At 43.2% G+C, this 18,693-nt stretch overlaps 1 protein-coding gene across 2 annotated transcripts in view; it reads right to left on the bottom strand.

Annotated features, from left to right (window-relative positions):
• Positions 1-5,672: 5,672 nt before the first annotated feature.
• Positions 5,673-18,693, bottom strand: part of ttc17 (tetratricopeptide repeat domain 17) — a 30,743-nt gene continuing 17,722 nt past the window's right edge. For both annotated transcript variants that reach the window (XM_039794845.1, XM_039794844.1), the window contains 10 exons: positions 16,000-16,219; positions 12,880-12,999; positions 11,484-11,782; positions 11,192-11,345; positions 10,962-11,082; positions 10,156-10,315; positions 8,803-8,886; positions 8,024-8,143; positions 6,962-7,105; positions 5,673-6,766 (listed from right to left, as the gene is read on the bottom strand). In XM_039794845.1, the coding sequence (XP_039650779.1) occupies positions 6,635-6,766; positions 6,962-7,105; positions 8,024-8,143; positions 8,803-8,886; positions 10,156-10,315; positions 10,962-11,082; positions 11,192-11,345; positions 11,484-11,782; positions 12,880-12,999; positions 16,000-16,219 (1,554 nt within the window). In that variant the 3' untranslated portion in view covers positions 5,673-6,634. The remainder of the gene's footprint in view (positions 6,767-6,961; positions 7,106-8,023; positions 8,144-8,802; positions 8,887-10,155; positions 10,316-10,961; positions 11,083-11,191; positions 11,346-11,483; positions 11,783-12,879; positions 13,000-15,999; positions 16,220-18,693) is intronic.

The following is an 18,693-nucleotide window of genomic DNA, read 5'->3' on the forward strand; positions in this document are numbered from 1 at the left end:
TAGGAACGAAAACTGACCGGTAGATCAAGAGCTTTGCCTTCTGGCTCAGCTCTCTTTTCGTCACAACGGTGCGATAGATGGAATGTAATACCGCACCCGCTGCGCCGATTCTCCGACCAATCTCCCACTCCATTGTCCCCTCACTCGCGAACAAAACCCCAAGGTACTTGAACTCCTTCACTTGGGGTAAGGACTCATTCCCTACCTGGAGAAGGCATTCCATCGGTTTCCTGCTGAGAACCATGGCCTCAGATTTAGAGGTGCTGATCCTCATCCCAACCGCTTCACACTCGGCTGCGAACCGATCCAGTGAGTGCTGAAGGTCGCAGACCGATGATGCCATCAGGACCACATCATCTGCAAAAAGCAGCGATGAGATCCCCAGCCCACCGAACCGCAACCCCTCCCCACCCCGACTACGCCTCGATATCCTGTCCATAAATATTACAAACAGGATTGGTGACAAAGCGCGCCCCGCGCGGGAGGCCAACCCTCACCTGAAACGAGTCCGACTTACTGCCGAGAACCCGGACACAGCTCTCACTTTGGTCGTACAGAGATTGGATGGCCCTGAGTAGAGACCCCCTCACCCCATACTCCCGCCGCACCTCCCACAGTATCTTCCCGGGGACCCGGTCACGCCTTCTCCAAATCCACAAAACACATGTAGACCGGTTGGGCATACTCCCAGGCCCCCCTCAGGATCCTTGCGCGAGTGAAGAGCTGGTCCGTTGTTCCACGACCAGGACGGAATCCGCATTGTTCCTCCTCAACCTGAGGTTCGACTATCGGCCGAACCCCTCCTTTCCAGCACCTTGGAGTAGACTTTACCAGGGAGGCTGAGAAGTGTGATACCCCTGTAATTGGCCACACCCCTCTGGTCCCCTTTTTAAAAAGGGGAACCACCACCCCAGTCTGCCACTCCTTTGGCACTGTTCCAGACTTCCACGCAATGTTGAAGAGACGTGTCAACCAGGACAGCCCCTCCACACCCAGAGCCTTGAGCATTTCTGGACCGGATCTCATCAATCCCCGGGGCTTTGCGCCACTGTGGAGTTGTTTGACTACATCAGTGACTTCCGCCCGGAAATCGACGACAATCCCCGTCATCCTCCAGCTCTGCCTCTAACATAGAGGGCGTATTAGTCGGATTCAGGAGTTCCTCAAAATGCTCCTTCCACCGCCCTATTACCTCCTCAGTTGAGGTCAACAGTGTCCCATCCTTACTGTACACAGCTTGGATGGTTCCCGCTTCCCCTCCTGAGGTGGCGAACAGTTTTCCAGAAGCACTTTGGTGCCGACCAAAAGTCCTTCTCCATGTCTTCTCAAAATTTTTACTTCTACACCCCGCTGCTTTGCCTCTTTCCGGCGGCAGCCGCTTCGGCCCGCCGGCGCACTCCTGCAACTGCCTCCGAGTCCTCTGGGATAACATATCCCGGAAAGACTCCTTCAGTCGGACGGCTTCCCTGACCACCGGTGTCCACCACGGTGTTCGTGGGTTACCACCCCTTGAGGCACCCAAGACCCTAAGACCACAGCTCCTCCGCCGCACGCTTCAGCAATGGAAACTTTGAACATTGTCCACTCTGGTTCAATGCCCCCAGCCTCCACAGGGATGCACGAAAGCTCCGCCCGGAGGTGCGAGTTGAAAGTCCGTTGGACAGGGGCCTCCTCCAGACGTTCCCAATTTACCCGCACTACACGTTTGGGCTTACCAGGTCTGTCCAGAGTCTTCCCCACCCCTGACCCAACTCACCACCAGATGGTGATCGGTTGACAGCTCTGCCCCTCTCTTCACCCGACGTGTCAAAACATCGGCCTCAGATCAGATGAAACGATTATAAAATCGATCATTGACCTTCCGGCCTAGGGTGCTCTGGTACCAGGTACACTTATGAGCATCCCTATGTTCGAACATGGTGTTCGTTATAGACAATCCATGACTAGCACAGAAGTCCAACAACAAACAACCACTCTGGTTTAGATCAGGGAGGCCGTTCCTCCCAATCACGCCTCTCCAGGTGTCTCCATCATTGCCCACGTGTGCGTTGAAGTCCCCCAGCAGAACAATGGATTCCCCCACTGGCGCCCCATGCAGGACTCCACTCAAGGTCTCCAAGAAGGCCGAAACCCGAACTCCTGTTTGGTGCATATGCACAAACAACAGTCAGAGTTTTCCCCCACAACCCGCAGGCGTAGGGAGGCGACCCTCTCGTCCACCGGGGTAAACTCCACGCGCGCGGCGCTCAGCCGGGGGCTTGTTAGTATCTCCACACCCGCCCGGCGCCGCACACCCTGAGCAACTCCGGAGAAGAAAAGAGTCCAACCCCTATCCAGGAGTACAGTTCCAGAACCGAGACTGTGCGTAGAGGTAAGCCCCACCAGATCTAACCGGTAGCGCTCCACCTCCCGCACCAGTTCCGGCTCCTTCCCCCACAGAGAGGTGACGTTCCACGTCCCCAGAGCCAGCGTCTGCTGCCCGGGTCTGGTCCGTCGAGGCCCCTGACCTTCACTGCCACCCATGTGGCAGCGCACCCGACCCCAGCGGTTCCTCCCACAGGTGGTGGGCCCATGGGCTGGAGAGATGGGAGCCACGTAGCTTGTTCGGGCTGTGCCCGGCCGGGCTCCGTGGCAAACCCGGCCACCAGGCGCTCGCCGACGAGCCCGCCGTCTGGGCCTGGCTCCAGACGGGGGCCCCGGGCTTCCTCCGGGCAGGGTCACTCCATTTCTACCTTGTTTACTCCGCTCATTGACATATATAAAAGACTCCGCTGTGCTGTGAAGTAATGTCTGGCTATGTGAGAAAAGCGTCTAGCAACATTGTTGTGAATGCAGGCAACCCTGAGACCGCAGCCAACCCCGGTGAACTTCGATTCTGGGCAGGAGGGGGAGGGGGAAACGACTCTCCAGTATTTTGAATTGGTAGTGCAGTAACTATTTTAACCGCTAGCTGCCAGTATTACATACAATATTACATATTGCACCTTTAATGTCATAGTTAACTCCCAATTAATCGCACATTTTTATCTATTCTGAATGTCCCTTGATTTTTTCTCACTTTAATGCTCTTATCAACATGGAAAAGTGGATCGGCTTGCTTTGTGCAAATGTTTTTTTATTGGAAACAACATGGAATGTAGCTACTGTAGTGTTCAATTTCACACTAACATCCACGTGCTTCTGTCTGAAGTCATCCACTATCGCCTGGCTTTGACGAGGGGGCGGAGAATTGGCATCAGCTGTGTGCTCGGCCATCAAGTGGTATTTCAGACTGGACGTGCTGCGAGGATAGCTCAGTTCACGACGACAAAACACACAGATCACTTTGGCCTTGTCAATGGAACCATTTGGCAGCTTTTTAAAAGTAAACTTTCCATTCAGAATTTTATTGGCATCAATTTCGGCGTCTCGCGCTCGCCATCCACTCAAAACGTAACGTTAGCCTACTACTCTTTGGCCGGCTCGCGAGCCCAAACAAGTGTGTGCGGCGTGCCGGTTGTTTTGTTTCCGGTCTAGCCAGATCTGGTGTGGTGTTGTCGTTTTTCTAACGTTACTAGTTGTTGCAACAGCATGTGAAAAAAAACGACAAAGTTTGCTAGGCCAAAAAGAACATTAATCTCGCGATAAAAAACATTTATGCCGTTTAAATTGGGTTTGCGTTAACGCCTGTAATAGCGCGTTTAACTGACAGCACTAGTCGTTAGTGAAAAACAATATTGACCTCGTAGTTGAAAAAGGACATTTTCTCCTATGGAGTCCGTTCATTCGCATTCGGAGATCGACTCTTTTTGACTGGCAAGATGGCGGACAGCGTGAACAACTGCTAAAGTGAGTTGTTCAAAACCTTTCTTTTTAGTAAACTGTGTGTACTCAAACAATGTTCTCAGTGCTGAGTTCATGTGTAGAGCTCCTGGTGATACTACGAGCAAAGTTTCATGTTGTGTCGAGCCTTCTTAGTGTTTTAAAAATAGCGATTTTGATGCGATCATAGTAGGGCCCCTAGCACTCCCATTCAAAAGGCCATTTGACCTGAAAACGAGAATACGGTAAATCTTAAAAAGTGGCGTTTCCGTCCTAATTATGCTTTTAAACGAAAAGTCTGACTCGGGTATATTCACGAAAACACCCTAGGTTGCATTTTGGCGAGAGTTACCCTTTAAGTTTCTTATTATCATGAATTTGTTTCTGACTACAACTATGGATGGCAAAATAGCTGGTTAAAGGTTGAAAAGGTAGATATAAATGTTGGTGTTTTTATGTCCTCAGGTCAGAAAATAAAAGGACAGACACACCTAAAACATTGTATTACTGCCATTTTAAAATCTTGTCACTGCACCACAAATGGGTTAATGTAGTTCAATATGTTTCCCCCCCCCCCCCCAACTGTTTGGCATTTAATAGAGCTTTTTCACAGCAGACATGTTGACATGTCATAGTAGGAAAAGCACAGGTGTATTCAAACCCATTACTGATGGCTGCATTCCACTTAGGAGAGGCCCTGGTATTGTTGCATGCTGACTCACTGAAATAGCTTAACTTACACTTGATGGAATTGAGCCATTGTTAAGGTTATAAATTTCAGCTATGCTTTTCCTACTACGACAAGTCCAAATGTCTGCTGTGAAAAAAGGTCCATTAACAGGAAATCTATTTGAATCCTGTAAATAGTTAATTCACATATCTGACACATATCACATCGAAAGAAAATGCATCGACTCGTCTTGTTTTGAGTTGAAGCTAATTGTTTTCACACCTTCAAGTCAAACTCCTCAGGTTTCCCAAATACAGTATAGAGTGGGCCGGGGAGTACATCTTTAATCACTTAAGCTATTTAAACATGTTTCATGAACCCACCATCACAGCTGCTGGATTGCTTTAGTAATGTGAACTCACTCCCCCTCACTGCACTGCAACCTGACATTTTGAAAATGGTATATAGTAGTTGGTGACTGGTGCAAGGTAGAAAATCTATTAACAAAAAAAAAAGTGCATTATTTTTGATAAATAGCATTATAAATAGCATAAGTAAGACTGGACTGAAGATGCTCATCAATCTCCGAATTGATCTATAAAGGCCAGAGTAGTGTGAATCTGAAATCTGCAACTCATTCATCTGATCAGCTATGTTCAACATAAGCTGAATTTCAATGCACAACCCGAACGTGACCGATGTATTTTACAGTAAATGATTGTAACATAACTAAGAATACAGGTCTATGTCAGGTTCTCATAAAAAACCATTACGAGAGTGTAAACCATACACTCTCCCTTTGATTAAAACAGTTTAAGCTGAATGTTTGGGTGTTATGACTGAGCTACAGTTTTAGATGTTTGAATCATGTATCAGTCATTACAGAGCTGAGGACATGTGGCTGACATTTAACCCCATATAGAATGCATTTTGGGCAATCATACAGAAAGGGAGAGATTGTAGGAGTTGATAGGAGTGTGCCTAAACAAGGTTGACAGTGTCCCCATTAGGCCAGTTTTAAAATGTTAACTAGGGGAAGGTTCCAGTCGTGTTTAGGACAGCGGTTCCCATTCAAGGATTTATTTAGTGTGGCTTTAAAGAATTACTGCTAAAATGCTACAACTTCTATCCTTTAAGCTTCAACGAGTCCAAACACTTTGATTTGATTTCCCATAGGAGACAAAGAATTGACACAGAGAAATTAACTAATGAAATCCACACACTGCCTTTAATACTGTACATTAAATACAGATTCCACTTTTTTTTTTTTTTATTATAGATGGTCAATGGCAAATCCTTTTTCTGCCTTATGATTTCCATAAGTTAAGAAGCAAATGTTATAGCGTATTTCAGTTTCTCTCTTTTGTATTTAAATTACCTTGGAGCAAAATCAAAGTTTGTAGGTCCCATAGAAATAGGAATGATAAAGAAAAATAAAAAGTGCAAAAACTGAGAATTCCCATCCATTTTATGAAGCAGAAATATTGAGGGCATATAACGTTCAATTCAAACTCCTTTAACCTCGGAGTTGCGAGGCACATTCCTTACCATCTCAGCATAAGACTGTATAACATCCTTTTCTTTTAAAATGTCCAATCAGGTTACATTAAAACATGGCGCCATCTCCAGGCTGTAGTATGTTATTATCCTGGAGAACCTCCTAGATGCCTCCTCCTCATACCAAAATGCTAAAATGTCTTAACGAATGACAATGTGAGTTTTCTTCCAATTAGCAGCGGTTGAAATCAAAATGTCGCTGAAGAATTCACTGGGATTTTCAAATCTTGTTCAATTCCATTTTTGCAAGTCAAGCAAACCTAGAAAAAAACCGAGTCTGACAATCCCAACGTCTTGATTGTTTGATAACAAGAGGTCCTGCATTTGACATACTGTAAGTAGTGGCGGGGGGGCAGAATTATCTACAGTTGTACTTCTGTGACGTTTCGAACCTAATTCTTCGGGGGAGTTAGAGCCCAGATTCTACTGGATATGGATCTTGACACCTCACCTTTAACCACATAAAACGTTTCTTACACTTTCATTTTGTGCTTCTTATCGGTGGTCTTCAGATGAGTGAGTGTGTGTGTGTGTGTGTGTGTGTGTTGGTTATCTAGTGTGTGCATGATTGTGGGTTACTCCTTGTGATCAAACTGGTGGAGCGGTTTAGGGCTGACGGCGTTCCCTCTTGGTGAGCAGGTAACACTGGATGGTTCTCAGCCGATCTTTGGCAGGGGCGAACTCTGGCTGCAGCTTCAACGTAGACTCGTACCAGCGCATGGCTTTCTCAAACTCCTCCTGTCGCCAAGAAACACAACAACCACGTCACCGTTAAGGACCCACGACTTGCACCGCTGCTTGATAAATGCCTCGACTTGCCGCTCTGCACAGGCTGAACTCGAGGAGCTGAGCAGTGCGGGTCATGTCAGGACAGGCAAACAAATAATGACCAACGTGATGAACAGTAACAGAAAGTGTGACTGTAGCCATTACCATCGCTATATAGACGTTGGCGAGGGTAAAGTGGTTGACGACAAAGTGCGGGGCGATTTCTACTGCCATACGGGCGACCGTGAGAGCGTCCTCCCATAGCCGAGCGTTCTGGAAGATGTTGGCCAGGCTGATGAGGGGCACGTCCTGGTTCACAATTCAGGAGGGAAAGGGAAAAAAAGAACAGATTATTTTCCTGTTTAACCCTTGTGTTGTCCTCGGATCAAATTTGACCCATTTTCAAAGTTTTTTTATATCAGAAATATGGGTTTCTTTCACCCAAATAGCCCAAAAATAACATGGATGCATGGCTGCACGATATTATGAAAATATCTAATTGCGATTATTTTTGACTGATATTGCGATTGCGATATGATTCACGATATTGGAGGGAATGATTTGTTGTTTTTGGATCATTATTCTCATTTTCATTGAAAAAAAAAAAAAAAAAAAGATTGAATTTTTGCGAGGATCTGTACGAAACTGTACAATCTGTAGGATATGATTTGTAGGCCGGGACGTCTCTGCAGCACCACAATACTTTATTTTAGAATGGTTTGACACATATTTTGCCTTTAACAAATATTGCACACACCCCTGCGATTTGGTTATTGCACTAGTTCATACAGCGATTTCGATACAATTTTGATTAATTTTCCAGCCCTACGTGGATGAACAGTGTATGGAAGCCACAAAACATTCTTCGCAGGTTAAATGAATAATTTATTCCGTTGAATTTTGGGCGTTTTATTACATTTTAATAAAAATGAAATGGTTTCACTAAACTTTGACATAAACTGTGATCCACTCCACATCCTCTGGTCTTAAATATTAGTCAAAATAATTGATAATTTATGTGTTTTTTTTTTAAAACAAAAATGAAGGTATAAAGTCATCAAAATTAGGTTCATTGACCATGAATTTCAAAAAAAAGCATTAGGGGGAAAAAAAAAAAAAGTCACAAAAACATTTTAAAAAGTGTCAAAAGCGCCAACAAAAGTTCATTTTAAATGTTTGAGTAGTACCCGGCAGGTTCATGTTGGGAGCAGCTGATCTTTAACTTGCCTTCATGTGATGGGGGGCGTAGTTGAGGGCCTGTCGCAGGCAGTCGATGGCTCTCTTGCCTTGACCTTTCACCCTCCAGTACAGAGCGGCCATGCTGGATAATACCCACGATGTCTGATTCTGCAGTCATGGATATATGAGAGAGAGAGAGAGAGAGAGAGAGAGAGAGAGAGAGAGAGAGAGAGAGAGAGAGATGTTCAATTTACATCTACAGCTATTTGGTTGAGTGTAGTAGTAGGGTGTCACAATGGCTAGGTGTTACTGCTAAATTATGAACAGCAATGACGCTTGCTCCAAATCCGTGCTAATATTAGCGTTTCTCCTGCAACTGACCCAGTAATGGCTTTCACATTACTACAGTTTACAGCGACGGAGCACAAATAAGCACATCTTTAGGTTTATATATTTCTTCTTCTACTTTAGTCTTCTTGTTGGCGTTTCGTATGTTTTCTCAGTGAGAAAAACCCCGTCTTCACTGGCTTTTCTAAAATGCCTACAATCGGAAAATCTGAAAAGTTTGTCAATTGTCAAATTGAGCTTGTTACATAGCACACAACGTGTGCCATTTGATCCTTTCCAAATTCACATCAACATTAGTGTCTTAATAGTAGTAAACTGTAGCAGTGTGCGGAGGACAGTAGGAAGGAACGACAAACACGGGAACAAATGTATCTGCCATCTATCTTTGCGGTTACATTTGGGTGATATCCAAGATGTCAAAATATCCATTATTTCAACACCAACGGTTCTCTTTAACTCAGAGATGTGAGAGCCCTTACCTTCTCCAGTACTTTAGCGATGCGCGTTCCCACCTGCTCAAAGGACTGAGGGGAGAACTTATCTTTACCGAGATTCTGCAGGACCTGGGGGTAAGGATAAGAAGAGACACACGTGAGACTATTAACTAACGAGTGGGGCTGTTCTGATCATTTAACAGTCCTTCCAGAAAAATGCGGAGTTTTTTTGTGACTGTTGCGGGCAAAAATCCTTGATTATGCGGCACGTTTTCTTAAAAAATGCGATGGAACATGCGGGATATTTATGCAATTTTATGCAATGAAATTGCGAGAACTTGCAAAAAATTTAGGGAACTTGCAAAAACTGAAAAAATAAAAATAAAAAAAATAAGTGATTTCCCCCAACACCCTGCTTTTCGATGATGTTCACCTCGCGTAATTAACATCGCGTAATTAACGTTACTTAATGTTCCCATGGCAACAGGGGAAAATGGCTGCTCTTGTGTGAAGTAAACGCAACATTTTTCAACTTTCTGCTAAGATATATGTGACTTTTTTGCTACGAAAATGCGGGCATTATGAAATCATGCAAGCCCCGCATATTTTGCACGAAAATTGGCAATTTATGCAGCGAAAGTGCGGCGTATTTGAAAAAAATGCGGCCCCCGCATAAATATGCGGACTTTGGCTGATTATGCATTGAATGATGCGATCGCATAATCACGTTTTTCTGGAGGGACAGTTTTAATAGTAGCCTGACTGTTTTTCTACACAGTATAAGAATCATTTTCCACTTGAGAGTTTCAATACATTAGGACTGGCCTTGAGCATGCATTATACAGTGCTGCTCATGAGTATAGGAACCCCTGCTAAAGTTGACTAAAAAGAGGAAAAAAAATATAAAAATCATCTTTTGGAAATTGATCTTAATGCCTTAATTACAAAACATTAGGAAAAATCCAACCTTTAAGGACACCAAATTTCTTTGTGAATGAATAATGTATCGTAAATAAATAAATGTTCTTCCTTAAAATACAGGGGGCAGTAGTATAGACACCCCTATGTTAAATTCCCATAGGAGCAGGCAGATTTTTATTTTTAAAGGTCAGTTATTTCATGGAGCCAGGATACTATGCATCCTGATAAAGTTCCCTTGGCCTTTCGAATTAAAATAGCCCCCCCACATCAGCACATACCCTTCACCATACCTAGAGATTGGCATGGTTTTAGTCAGTTCAATCAGTTAGCCTAGTTAGCTGGTTTGATTTACATTGAGAGATGATTTTATGGAAAGTACCCCATGCCAATCTCTAGGTATGGTGAAGGGTATGTGATGATGTGGGGCTATTTTATGCATGTTGATTCTTGTAATCTTCAGCTTCGGCCTCAGCATACCTCGCGCAGTTGGCTCTCTCCGGTGTAGTGGATGGCGGCACGATTGGCCACCCCCGCCAGGTGGTCGAGTGTGTGCATACTGGCAGCTAGGTTGGCGTTGCATAAAGGTTCAGCAGCTGGCTCCTGCAGTGGAGTGGCAAAGTCTATGTGCTCTGTAATGCTGAAAAGAAGAGATCGAAAAGGGGAAGAAAAAAAAAAAAAAAAATCAAGCACAAGACTAAAAACTGGATTTACTGAATTTTGGTTGTTGATATGCTGTGATGCAAGAACATCAATGAGGCAGCAATGTTTTCTTTTTTCCTTTGTTTTCCTGTCTCCGTTTTCTATTTCTAAACCTTTAAAAAGGTATTTGATGTGGCCGGGTTGGGACAGTGGGTAGAGCAGGCGCACATATACTGAGAGGCTTATGCCTCGACGCAGATGTCGAGGGTTCAAGTCCGACCTGAGACGATTTTCTGCATGTCTTCGCCCTTTCTCACCTAGCTGTCCTATCAATTAAAGGCAGAAAAAAACCTAAAAATAATCTTTAAAAAAAATGAAGGTATTTGCTAAATTACTCCACACATTTCTAAGGTGTCTTGAAAGCTTTGTAGATTTTTCCAGTTGTTCTGTGAGCAAAAAAAGAGAACATGGTGTATAGATGGTCAATTTTTTTTTTTTTTTTTTTTTTTTTTTTTTTTTTTTTTTTTTTTTTTTTTTTTTTTTTTTTTTTTTTTTTTTTTTTTTTTTTTTTTTTTTTTTTTTTTCTCTCTCTCTCTCTCTCTCTCTCTCTCTCTCTCTCTCTCTAAATGTGACCATGATCTTACTCAATGTTCTTGGCAGAAACAGCCAACCAGGTGCTAGCTACAGTGGTAAGGTCTACCCTTCGTGTCCGCTGGCACTCCTCAGGCCCTGGCCAGCCAAGACTTGTGTAGTCCCTCCAGCGGCCTGCCCAAAAACACACACAAAAAGACATCTCTCTCAGTTGGGTGAGGTCCAGCACAGCAGTGCTTTTTCTGTGGTCATGCGGTTGTAAAAAATGTGGTGATTGTGGTACCTGAAGGGCCAGGCGATGGGATAGTTGGCCCACTTATCTCCAAGACAGAGTGTCCTCCAGGCAGGGACTCCCCATTCTGGCCATCATCAGCGCTGGCAACACTCTCTATGCCATCCACCTTAGCCTTCCTGACCCGCTTCACCTGGAAGGTGATCTGATGAACAAAAGGCACTCCAATTCAGTTCGGCTATCCACACTTCAGTCACATCAGTTCCTCAAATCTCACAGACTTTGGTGATTAGAAATCAAACATAATTTTATGTCGTGAAAAGGATGTGGCATGTACACTTACCCACTCAGCTCCCTCGTCATCCTCACAGTTTCCGAAGCAGGGCCCACCACCGGCACGGGCACCCATGACACGGTCATTCTTCAGCACCCGGATACCTCGCAGGTCCCCTCGTTTGCCTCCAACATCCAGTGCTCCCTCGAAGGCTCCCATCAGGTCCTCTTTCAGCTGCCACTCCTCTTCCCCTTCCACTCCTCCACCACCACCAAAGGGGGTGGCCATCTTAGCTGTTCCTGAGGCAGAGGGAGAGGCCCGCTGCTGTCCAGCTGCCTCCCCTGACCCATTGCTGTCCAAGATAACCTCTGGAGAGTGGGAAATTAGAGAATAGATAAACGTGGGCCGGAGCTATAGGAGCACAACTATTTAGACAGAAACACTATTTAGAGTCTGATTACTTTTTTTTAAGGGCATCACGTTAAGCCAACTGACTTGTTCTCAATGACATTTTGTTAGTTAACTCAAGACAATTATACCATTAGAGTACATTCAACTCCAGGGCCCAGAGATGCCCATACTGTATATAAAACAGTGCTCACGATTGCAATCATTGAAATGTATTGTGCAGTATAAAGTAGCAAATAAGGCTATTACTTTAAAATCTTGTATGTTCATTAGAGGGTGACAAGTTTTCAGGACTCCCGCGGGTCACGGTACGGGAGTCAATTTCACTGATGGTAACGTGATAGGGACGGAATAGAGCATGGAAATCAACGGGAGCGGGACGGAGCCTGAGATTAAATAAAAAAATTACGCTGCAATGCGGTGAGTGCGCCCAAAGATTGCGAGGCATTCCGTTTTAGAAAAGAGAACCACTTATAACTCACAATACGTTTGGTGATTGGCTACTGTTAGCCTATCAGAGCAAGACAAAGCAGCTGCCCTGTTCACAAGTCAATCAATCAGCGTCAGCGACCACACCGAGAGTCGGCAAAATGGATTCTGGAGCGAAGCTGTTGCAATTCAAAGTGTCATCGAAGGACGCCTCGAGCCATTTTCAGGAGCTGTGAGAAGATCTCCGTTAGGAATTACGTAATGAAATCGCCGAGGCCTGCACGTAACGCACGTATAGACAATAGTGTAGCCTAAATTTCCGAGGCAACCTCAGTGATTTGACCGCGATTAACGAAAAATGCTACAGGGGGGCAACAGAGTCTGATAACTTTAGACAACATGGGGAACAAAAACAGGAGCGTGACGGGACTCGGGAGTCTATCTCTCAGGATTTTGCAGGACAGGTTTTTTTTCTCCACCTGGTCGGGATATCATTTTCGTTGGCTCGGGATGGGATGGGAGCGACAATTGATTCCTGTGTCACCCTCTAGTGTTCATATTGGATGCAGTATACATTTCTTGACTGTTTCATATTGCCACTGGAGGGGTCACTAAATCATTTTCTTACTCTCAAAGAGCAAGGAGTCCTCCATGGCAGAAATGGCTGGCACATCCTGATTCTCTTCGATGCCCTCCCATTCCTCCAGCTGTATACCAAGGTCCTTCTCAGCCACGCAGGCAGCACCCTCTGGAGAACACAAGTTTAGGCACCCTTAGTATCCAAACCTCACCATGATAGTAGACCTGCCGCAGGAAGTGTATTAGCTGGCAGCAAGTCAAATGTATTTGTAATCAAATTGATTAACAAAGACGGATTGAATGTATTCTCAAACAGTGACTTAGTGCACATTAATTGCATCTGTAAATTTGGAATAAAACTAATATTCTGAAACTTGAACAATTAGCCCACTCTTATATGGGAAATGATGTCATCATAATGTTATTACAGACAAGCTACGAAGGCAGTTTGGATATTTACTTTGAGTTCAACTTTTTGTCTATAAATATGGTTCTTATTATTACTCACTATTACTACATCACTGGCCAATATATTGGTTCAAACCAAAGACAGACCATAAAAAGCTTCTGCACTAGATCTTCCTTGGGAACAATTCTCTCCAGGACAGAAAATGATGCATTTTATATTTCAAACCACAGCAACTGTGTTTTTTGTTTGTTTTTTTTTGGAACAAACAAATCCGTCCCTTCAGAATCTCTCTCTATACACTCTGCTAACTCCATTCACTGTCTCAATTTACTCTAGCAAAGCTCAGTTTTTTTTTTTCTTCAACTTGGAGACTCAGCTACTGCCAGGAAGACATTAGATCTGTGCACTGACACCATGGACGGCTAGTTGGCAAGTATTTTCTTTATTTTCATTTAACCTAGTAGGACTGTTGCAGGCTGGACACCGCTTTTTACAAGCAACAGTAAGAAGATAGTAATGATGAGAACATGCTATGCCATGGATTATACCTCCTAACAACGTAGTATTGCAATAATGCTCTTGTAACAGCCCTGTATGGCTCTTTGTTACGCTAGTATGTTTTTCAGTTGTTTGTTAGCTTGTTTACAGTGAATGGTATTACATAATATTGGGCTGTGAAGCTGTTTCCTAAGTGTATTAGTTAGCTACTTACCGAGACTATGTATGATATGATGTTTTTCCACAACCGTTAAAAAGACAGAGCGCCCAAATAATGACCATTTATTTTACTGTAGCAATACCCCTAACAGGATCAAACATGTGGTAGGAACAGGAGTTACCATGAAAACAAATGTAACGTGGGAAAGGTTTGTGTATTTGTTTTTGTATATTTAGACTTTTGCCCTAACTTGAGGTGGGTGGGTGTTTTAGAAGTGCTTGTGTGACCTCATGTACTCAGCATACTTTAAGGGTGCAATATTTAGCTTTGAAGAGTAAAATATAGACCCTTCTAAATTTGGCATCAGCTATTTTCTGCAGTCTAAATTATTGAGTGGCAAAATTTCTCCACTTCAAAGCACTTTTCTCTTTACTCCCACTGATATGAATAAAGAAGAAGTTGCAGTCTCTATTCACATCAGAAGCACAACATACTACTTGTTTTTTTTTTTACAGCTACAGGGACAGACGATGGCTAATTTCCACCTCAACACAGGTGGCTGGTAGAGCTGGACAATTTAGCAACAAAATATTATGTTAGCGTTTTGCTTTTGTAAGCCTTAAAAAAGGTAGCCTGGCTCCGCCCTCCTACATACTTCCGCTCCATTTTCGTTTTCCTTCACTACTCCGTCTGGGTTTGCGGTATATTCACAGGTTTTCTCCGGTCAAATCTTTACCGGTCCAATCAGCGAACAGAGGGAGTGGCTGAGAACGATGACGTTGAGGTTCGGTAACCTTCGGTGAGTTCCGTAATGGCGGCGGAGAAATATGCGAGCGAAGCCATTGTTGTGGCAACGCTGCCGAACATACATAAGTTAAAGCCCGAGCAAGAACAATCGTTGCTGAGTTTTGTTGATGTTGTGGCCCTCCTCCACACAGGGTTTCGGGAAAAGTTAGATTTTCCAGCTCGCTCCGTTAGTGGTGAAAGAGTTGGCTAAGGACGAACGCTAGCGCTGCTAAGCCGACGTCACGACCAAACATTAGCGATTGGTTATGGCAGATCCAGAGTGGCTCTGGGCAGATCCAATAGTTTTAAACTTCAACAGAGTACCCGCCTTCAAGGAAGTTAACACTTGTCAACGGAGAGTGGCCAGACTCTCTGTACAAATTAAATGTACCAGAGTCTGGTAGGACCAGGCTATTTAAAAAGGGGCTGTACTCAAAAAAGAAGTTGTCTTGGATTGCCCCCACATGGCTCTCAAAAATGGTTTCCCAATTCATGAAATACTGGCGTTCAAAAAACAACATAGAAACTCGGATTACAATGCACACAGACGGAGAGAGTGTGTATCTGCTCAGGGCACCATTACTTTACTTTTTCTTTACAGAGCAAATATTTGTTTGCTGCTATATTAATGTTCTGAATGTTGAGTACAGAAACTTGGTAATAATAAGTAATGGTTGGTACAAAAGATGGTTTGTAATCACAACAGTAACGTGATGTCTCAGACTAAATGAAACTAAATTTCATTTCAAATTTCAAACTTAGAGATGAAATAATAGGTTGACAAGTGACAAGTTGTCAAATCAAATCAGAACATAAGGTGAATTGTGTTAAGTGTACGCAATATATACATCTGTTGATTTCCATCATGAAATTAAAGCAAGGATTAGTGTCCCTGGTCTGTCCATCTGCTATCTTTATGCTACAGCTTTGATAAAAAAATAATAAAATAACTTCAGGAAATTATGATCATCACTGCTCTATCCTGTTTGTTAAATATGGCAAGATTTACTAACAACGGTTTGCTTTGGCCTAAACACGGTCAAACTATGCAATAGTTTGGCGTTCAAAAACCAAGAAACCCCTTTAAAACCTACCCTTTACTTTGGTATAGCTTTCTAACAGTGTCTCCAAATTCCTAATTGTTATCCCAGATTAACATTTAGGTTTTGAAACTTCATCACAGTTAAGTTTAGTTGCCTGCTATAACAAAATCAGCGAGTGTACCATTATAAGTAGTACAATTCCAAAGGAAAAAAGTAAGCAAAATAAAAAGCAATTGAGTAAAACGAGTCTACTTGTGTGTTTGATTCACTTACGTGGGCAGGGCTGCCGGTGGGAGAGATTGTAAAGGAAGGGGTAGAACTGCAGACAACGCAGCAGAGGTAGGCTGGTGCGACACTGTTCGCAGCCAGCAAAGGATGAGAAGGAAGAGGAGGAGGAAAGGGCCGTCGCCAGGATGTGGCGGAACAACGCCAGAGCACCCGTCACGTTGCCCTGGGCCAGCTGCACGCTCACCAGGCTGAGCAGGGTGTGGGGCTGAGGAAGGGAAGCAAAACAAAACAGGGGAACATTAGCTGACGGGTAACATATGGGAAAACTAACACTCCCCTTTAGCAGATATGTGTACCTACTAGAAAGATATAGAGACAACATTTCTTTTTCATAAAACTGCACCTACAACAAAACGTTTGCAGTCTGTGGCGGTTGAGTGACGCGAGTCGTATACTGTATTAATATATTACCATACCCTACGACACTTTACCGGCTTCAGTTCTTACATATATTCCACCTGCGGTTCCTGGACTGGTATATCATCAACATCAGCGGTGGGAATCTCTAGGCACCCCACGATTCAATTCCAATGTGGGGGGGCTGCGATGCGATGATGAAATGATTATTGATGTAGCTTGATTTCTACAGATGATTGTTTTATTCAGCGTATGTGTAATAAGAAAACATTTAAAAATAAACAATTTACTCATTATGAATTTACATTATCTTTTAGTTTAGTTAGACACAACTTGCTATATATATATATATATATATATATATATATATATATATATATATATATATATATATATATATATATATATATATATATATATATATATATATACATACATACATCTACAAAAATTTAAAGTACTCATATTATGCTCATTTTCAGGTTCATAATTGTATTTAGAGGTTGTACCAGAATAGGTTTATGTGGTTTAATTTGCAGAAGACTATATATAAATATATAACTATACATTTCTTGTACTGCACATTGCTGCAGCTCCTCTTTTCACCCTGTGTGTTGAGCTCTCCGTTTTAGCTACAGAGTGAGACATCGCACTTCTGTTCCATCTTTGTTAGGAGTCGCAGATGCGCAGTAAGTAGAGGTGTTATAGCATTATAACGTGCGTTACAAAGTGACGCACGTTTGTCACGGAAGTAAAGGCTGGACTACAATAGAGCGGTTTGGAGCAGTTTGTGAACAGTGTTTTCTGTTGGAGATGGTAAGTCCCTTTGGGGTGGACTTTGGGCTTTTTCACTTTTTAAACCTATAACGTGCATAAAAAGATATATAACACAATAAATGAAAGGGGGAAAGCCAAAAAGCATAATATGAGCACTTTAAAAACATTCAAAAGGTGGCTTATTGGTCATACTTCTTACTGTAAGAGTTAAGGTACTCAAATACTGGCATTTTGTCAATAACAAGAAAAAAGCGTATTAATCAGTAATGCTCCATCATAAGATTCTGACCTGTTGATCATTTTATGATCTGCAGCTTTCGCTCGTTTATTCAGGGCAGACACAACGGACTGATTAAAACACAACAGAGTGTAAAATGTTACCCAACAGGTTATGCACATATGAAGGCACATTGTAGCAGGGCAAGGACACTTTGACCCAAATGCTTTAACTCTCAGTGATTAACACCTTGGCACGGTCCCAATCTGCAGCGGGAGGCTGCCTAAACGCTGCGGGGAGGACTCGCCTTCCCGTCTGTTTTTGTCTTGTTCTGCTAATTTGCGGTCGGGTGATGCCGTAGATAAATGAAATGTTTGTTCGGAGTGTATCACTTCTGCCTTGAGTGTGTGTGAATCTGCAATCTCAGGTTTATTAGCAGCCATCCTGAGAGCTCCGCTCTCAACGAGAGCTCAACTGCAGTACATGTCCGATTATTGACTTTACTGCATCGAGCCATAATCTTTCAAGAGAGAATCGCGATGCATCCAAGAATCGGATTCCCCCGCCCCTAATCGACATGCATTGCACAGACACCCCTTTTTACCTCTACAAGTTTTTTTTTCCCAAGGCTTGATTTAACAAGAAGTTGGAAATCTATATCGATTTTAGTCCATGCTGACTCAATAGCATCTTGCAGATCCAGCAAATTTTTCTGCCACACACACTCATGCTTTAAATCTTCCAAAGGTAGTCCTTTGGGGTGAATCGTGGAGAATCTGCAGGCCACTGGGGAGGACTAAATTCATATTTGTGTTCCCAGAACCACCTTGAGATGAAGAGTGCTTTGTGACATGGCACAATATACAGCTGGATGCCTAAAACTGACAAAAGGTACAGTGAGTAGCCATTCAAAGATGTGCTTAGTAAGCAAAGTTTGGGCATTATGTGCCATTCAAACGTTGCTCAACCGGTATTCAGGGCAGGGTATCTTTTGTCAACTTGTATTGCTAGTAATGATTTTGGACAAAGTACATTTTGTTCCAGACACTTCGTATAAAAGGCTAAAATACATGTACATTACCTTGTACAGTCCTAAACAAAGAAAGTATCCAACAATTCTGTTTCATTAAGATTCAAGCCAATATTGCCCTTCTTACGCCTTATGCAGTATTAATTTCAGCCTCAGATTCCTGTTTGAAATGTCCTCTCACCTATGAGATCTAACTTTAATGTGGATATCTCTAAGTATAAATGCATTGCTGATATAACATGTAATCAGCGCTGCATTAATACTATGTGGTGTAATGGCAGATTTTTGCTTTTGGCTA

This window comes from Perca fluviatilis, chromosome 3 (genome assembly GCF_010015445.1).
Source record: "Perca fluviatilis chromosome 3, GENO_Pfluv_1.0, whole genome shotgun sequence".
In the NCBI taxonomy this organism is placed as follows: domain Eukaryota; kingdom Metazoa; phylum Chordata; class Actinopteri; order Perciformes; family Percidae; genus Perca; species Perca fluviatilis.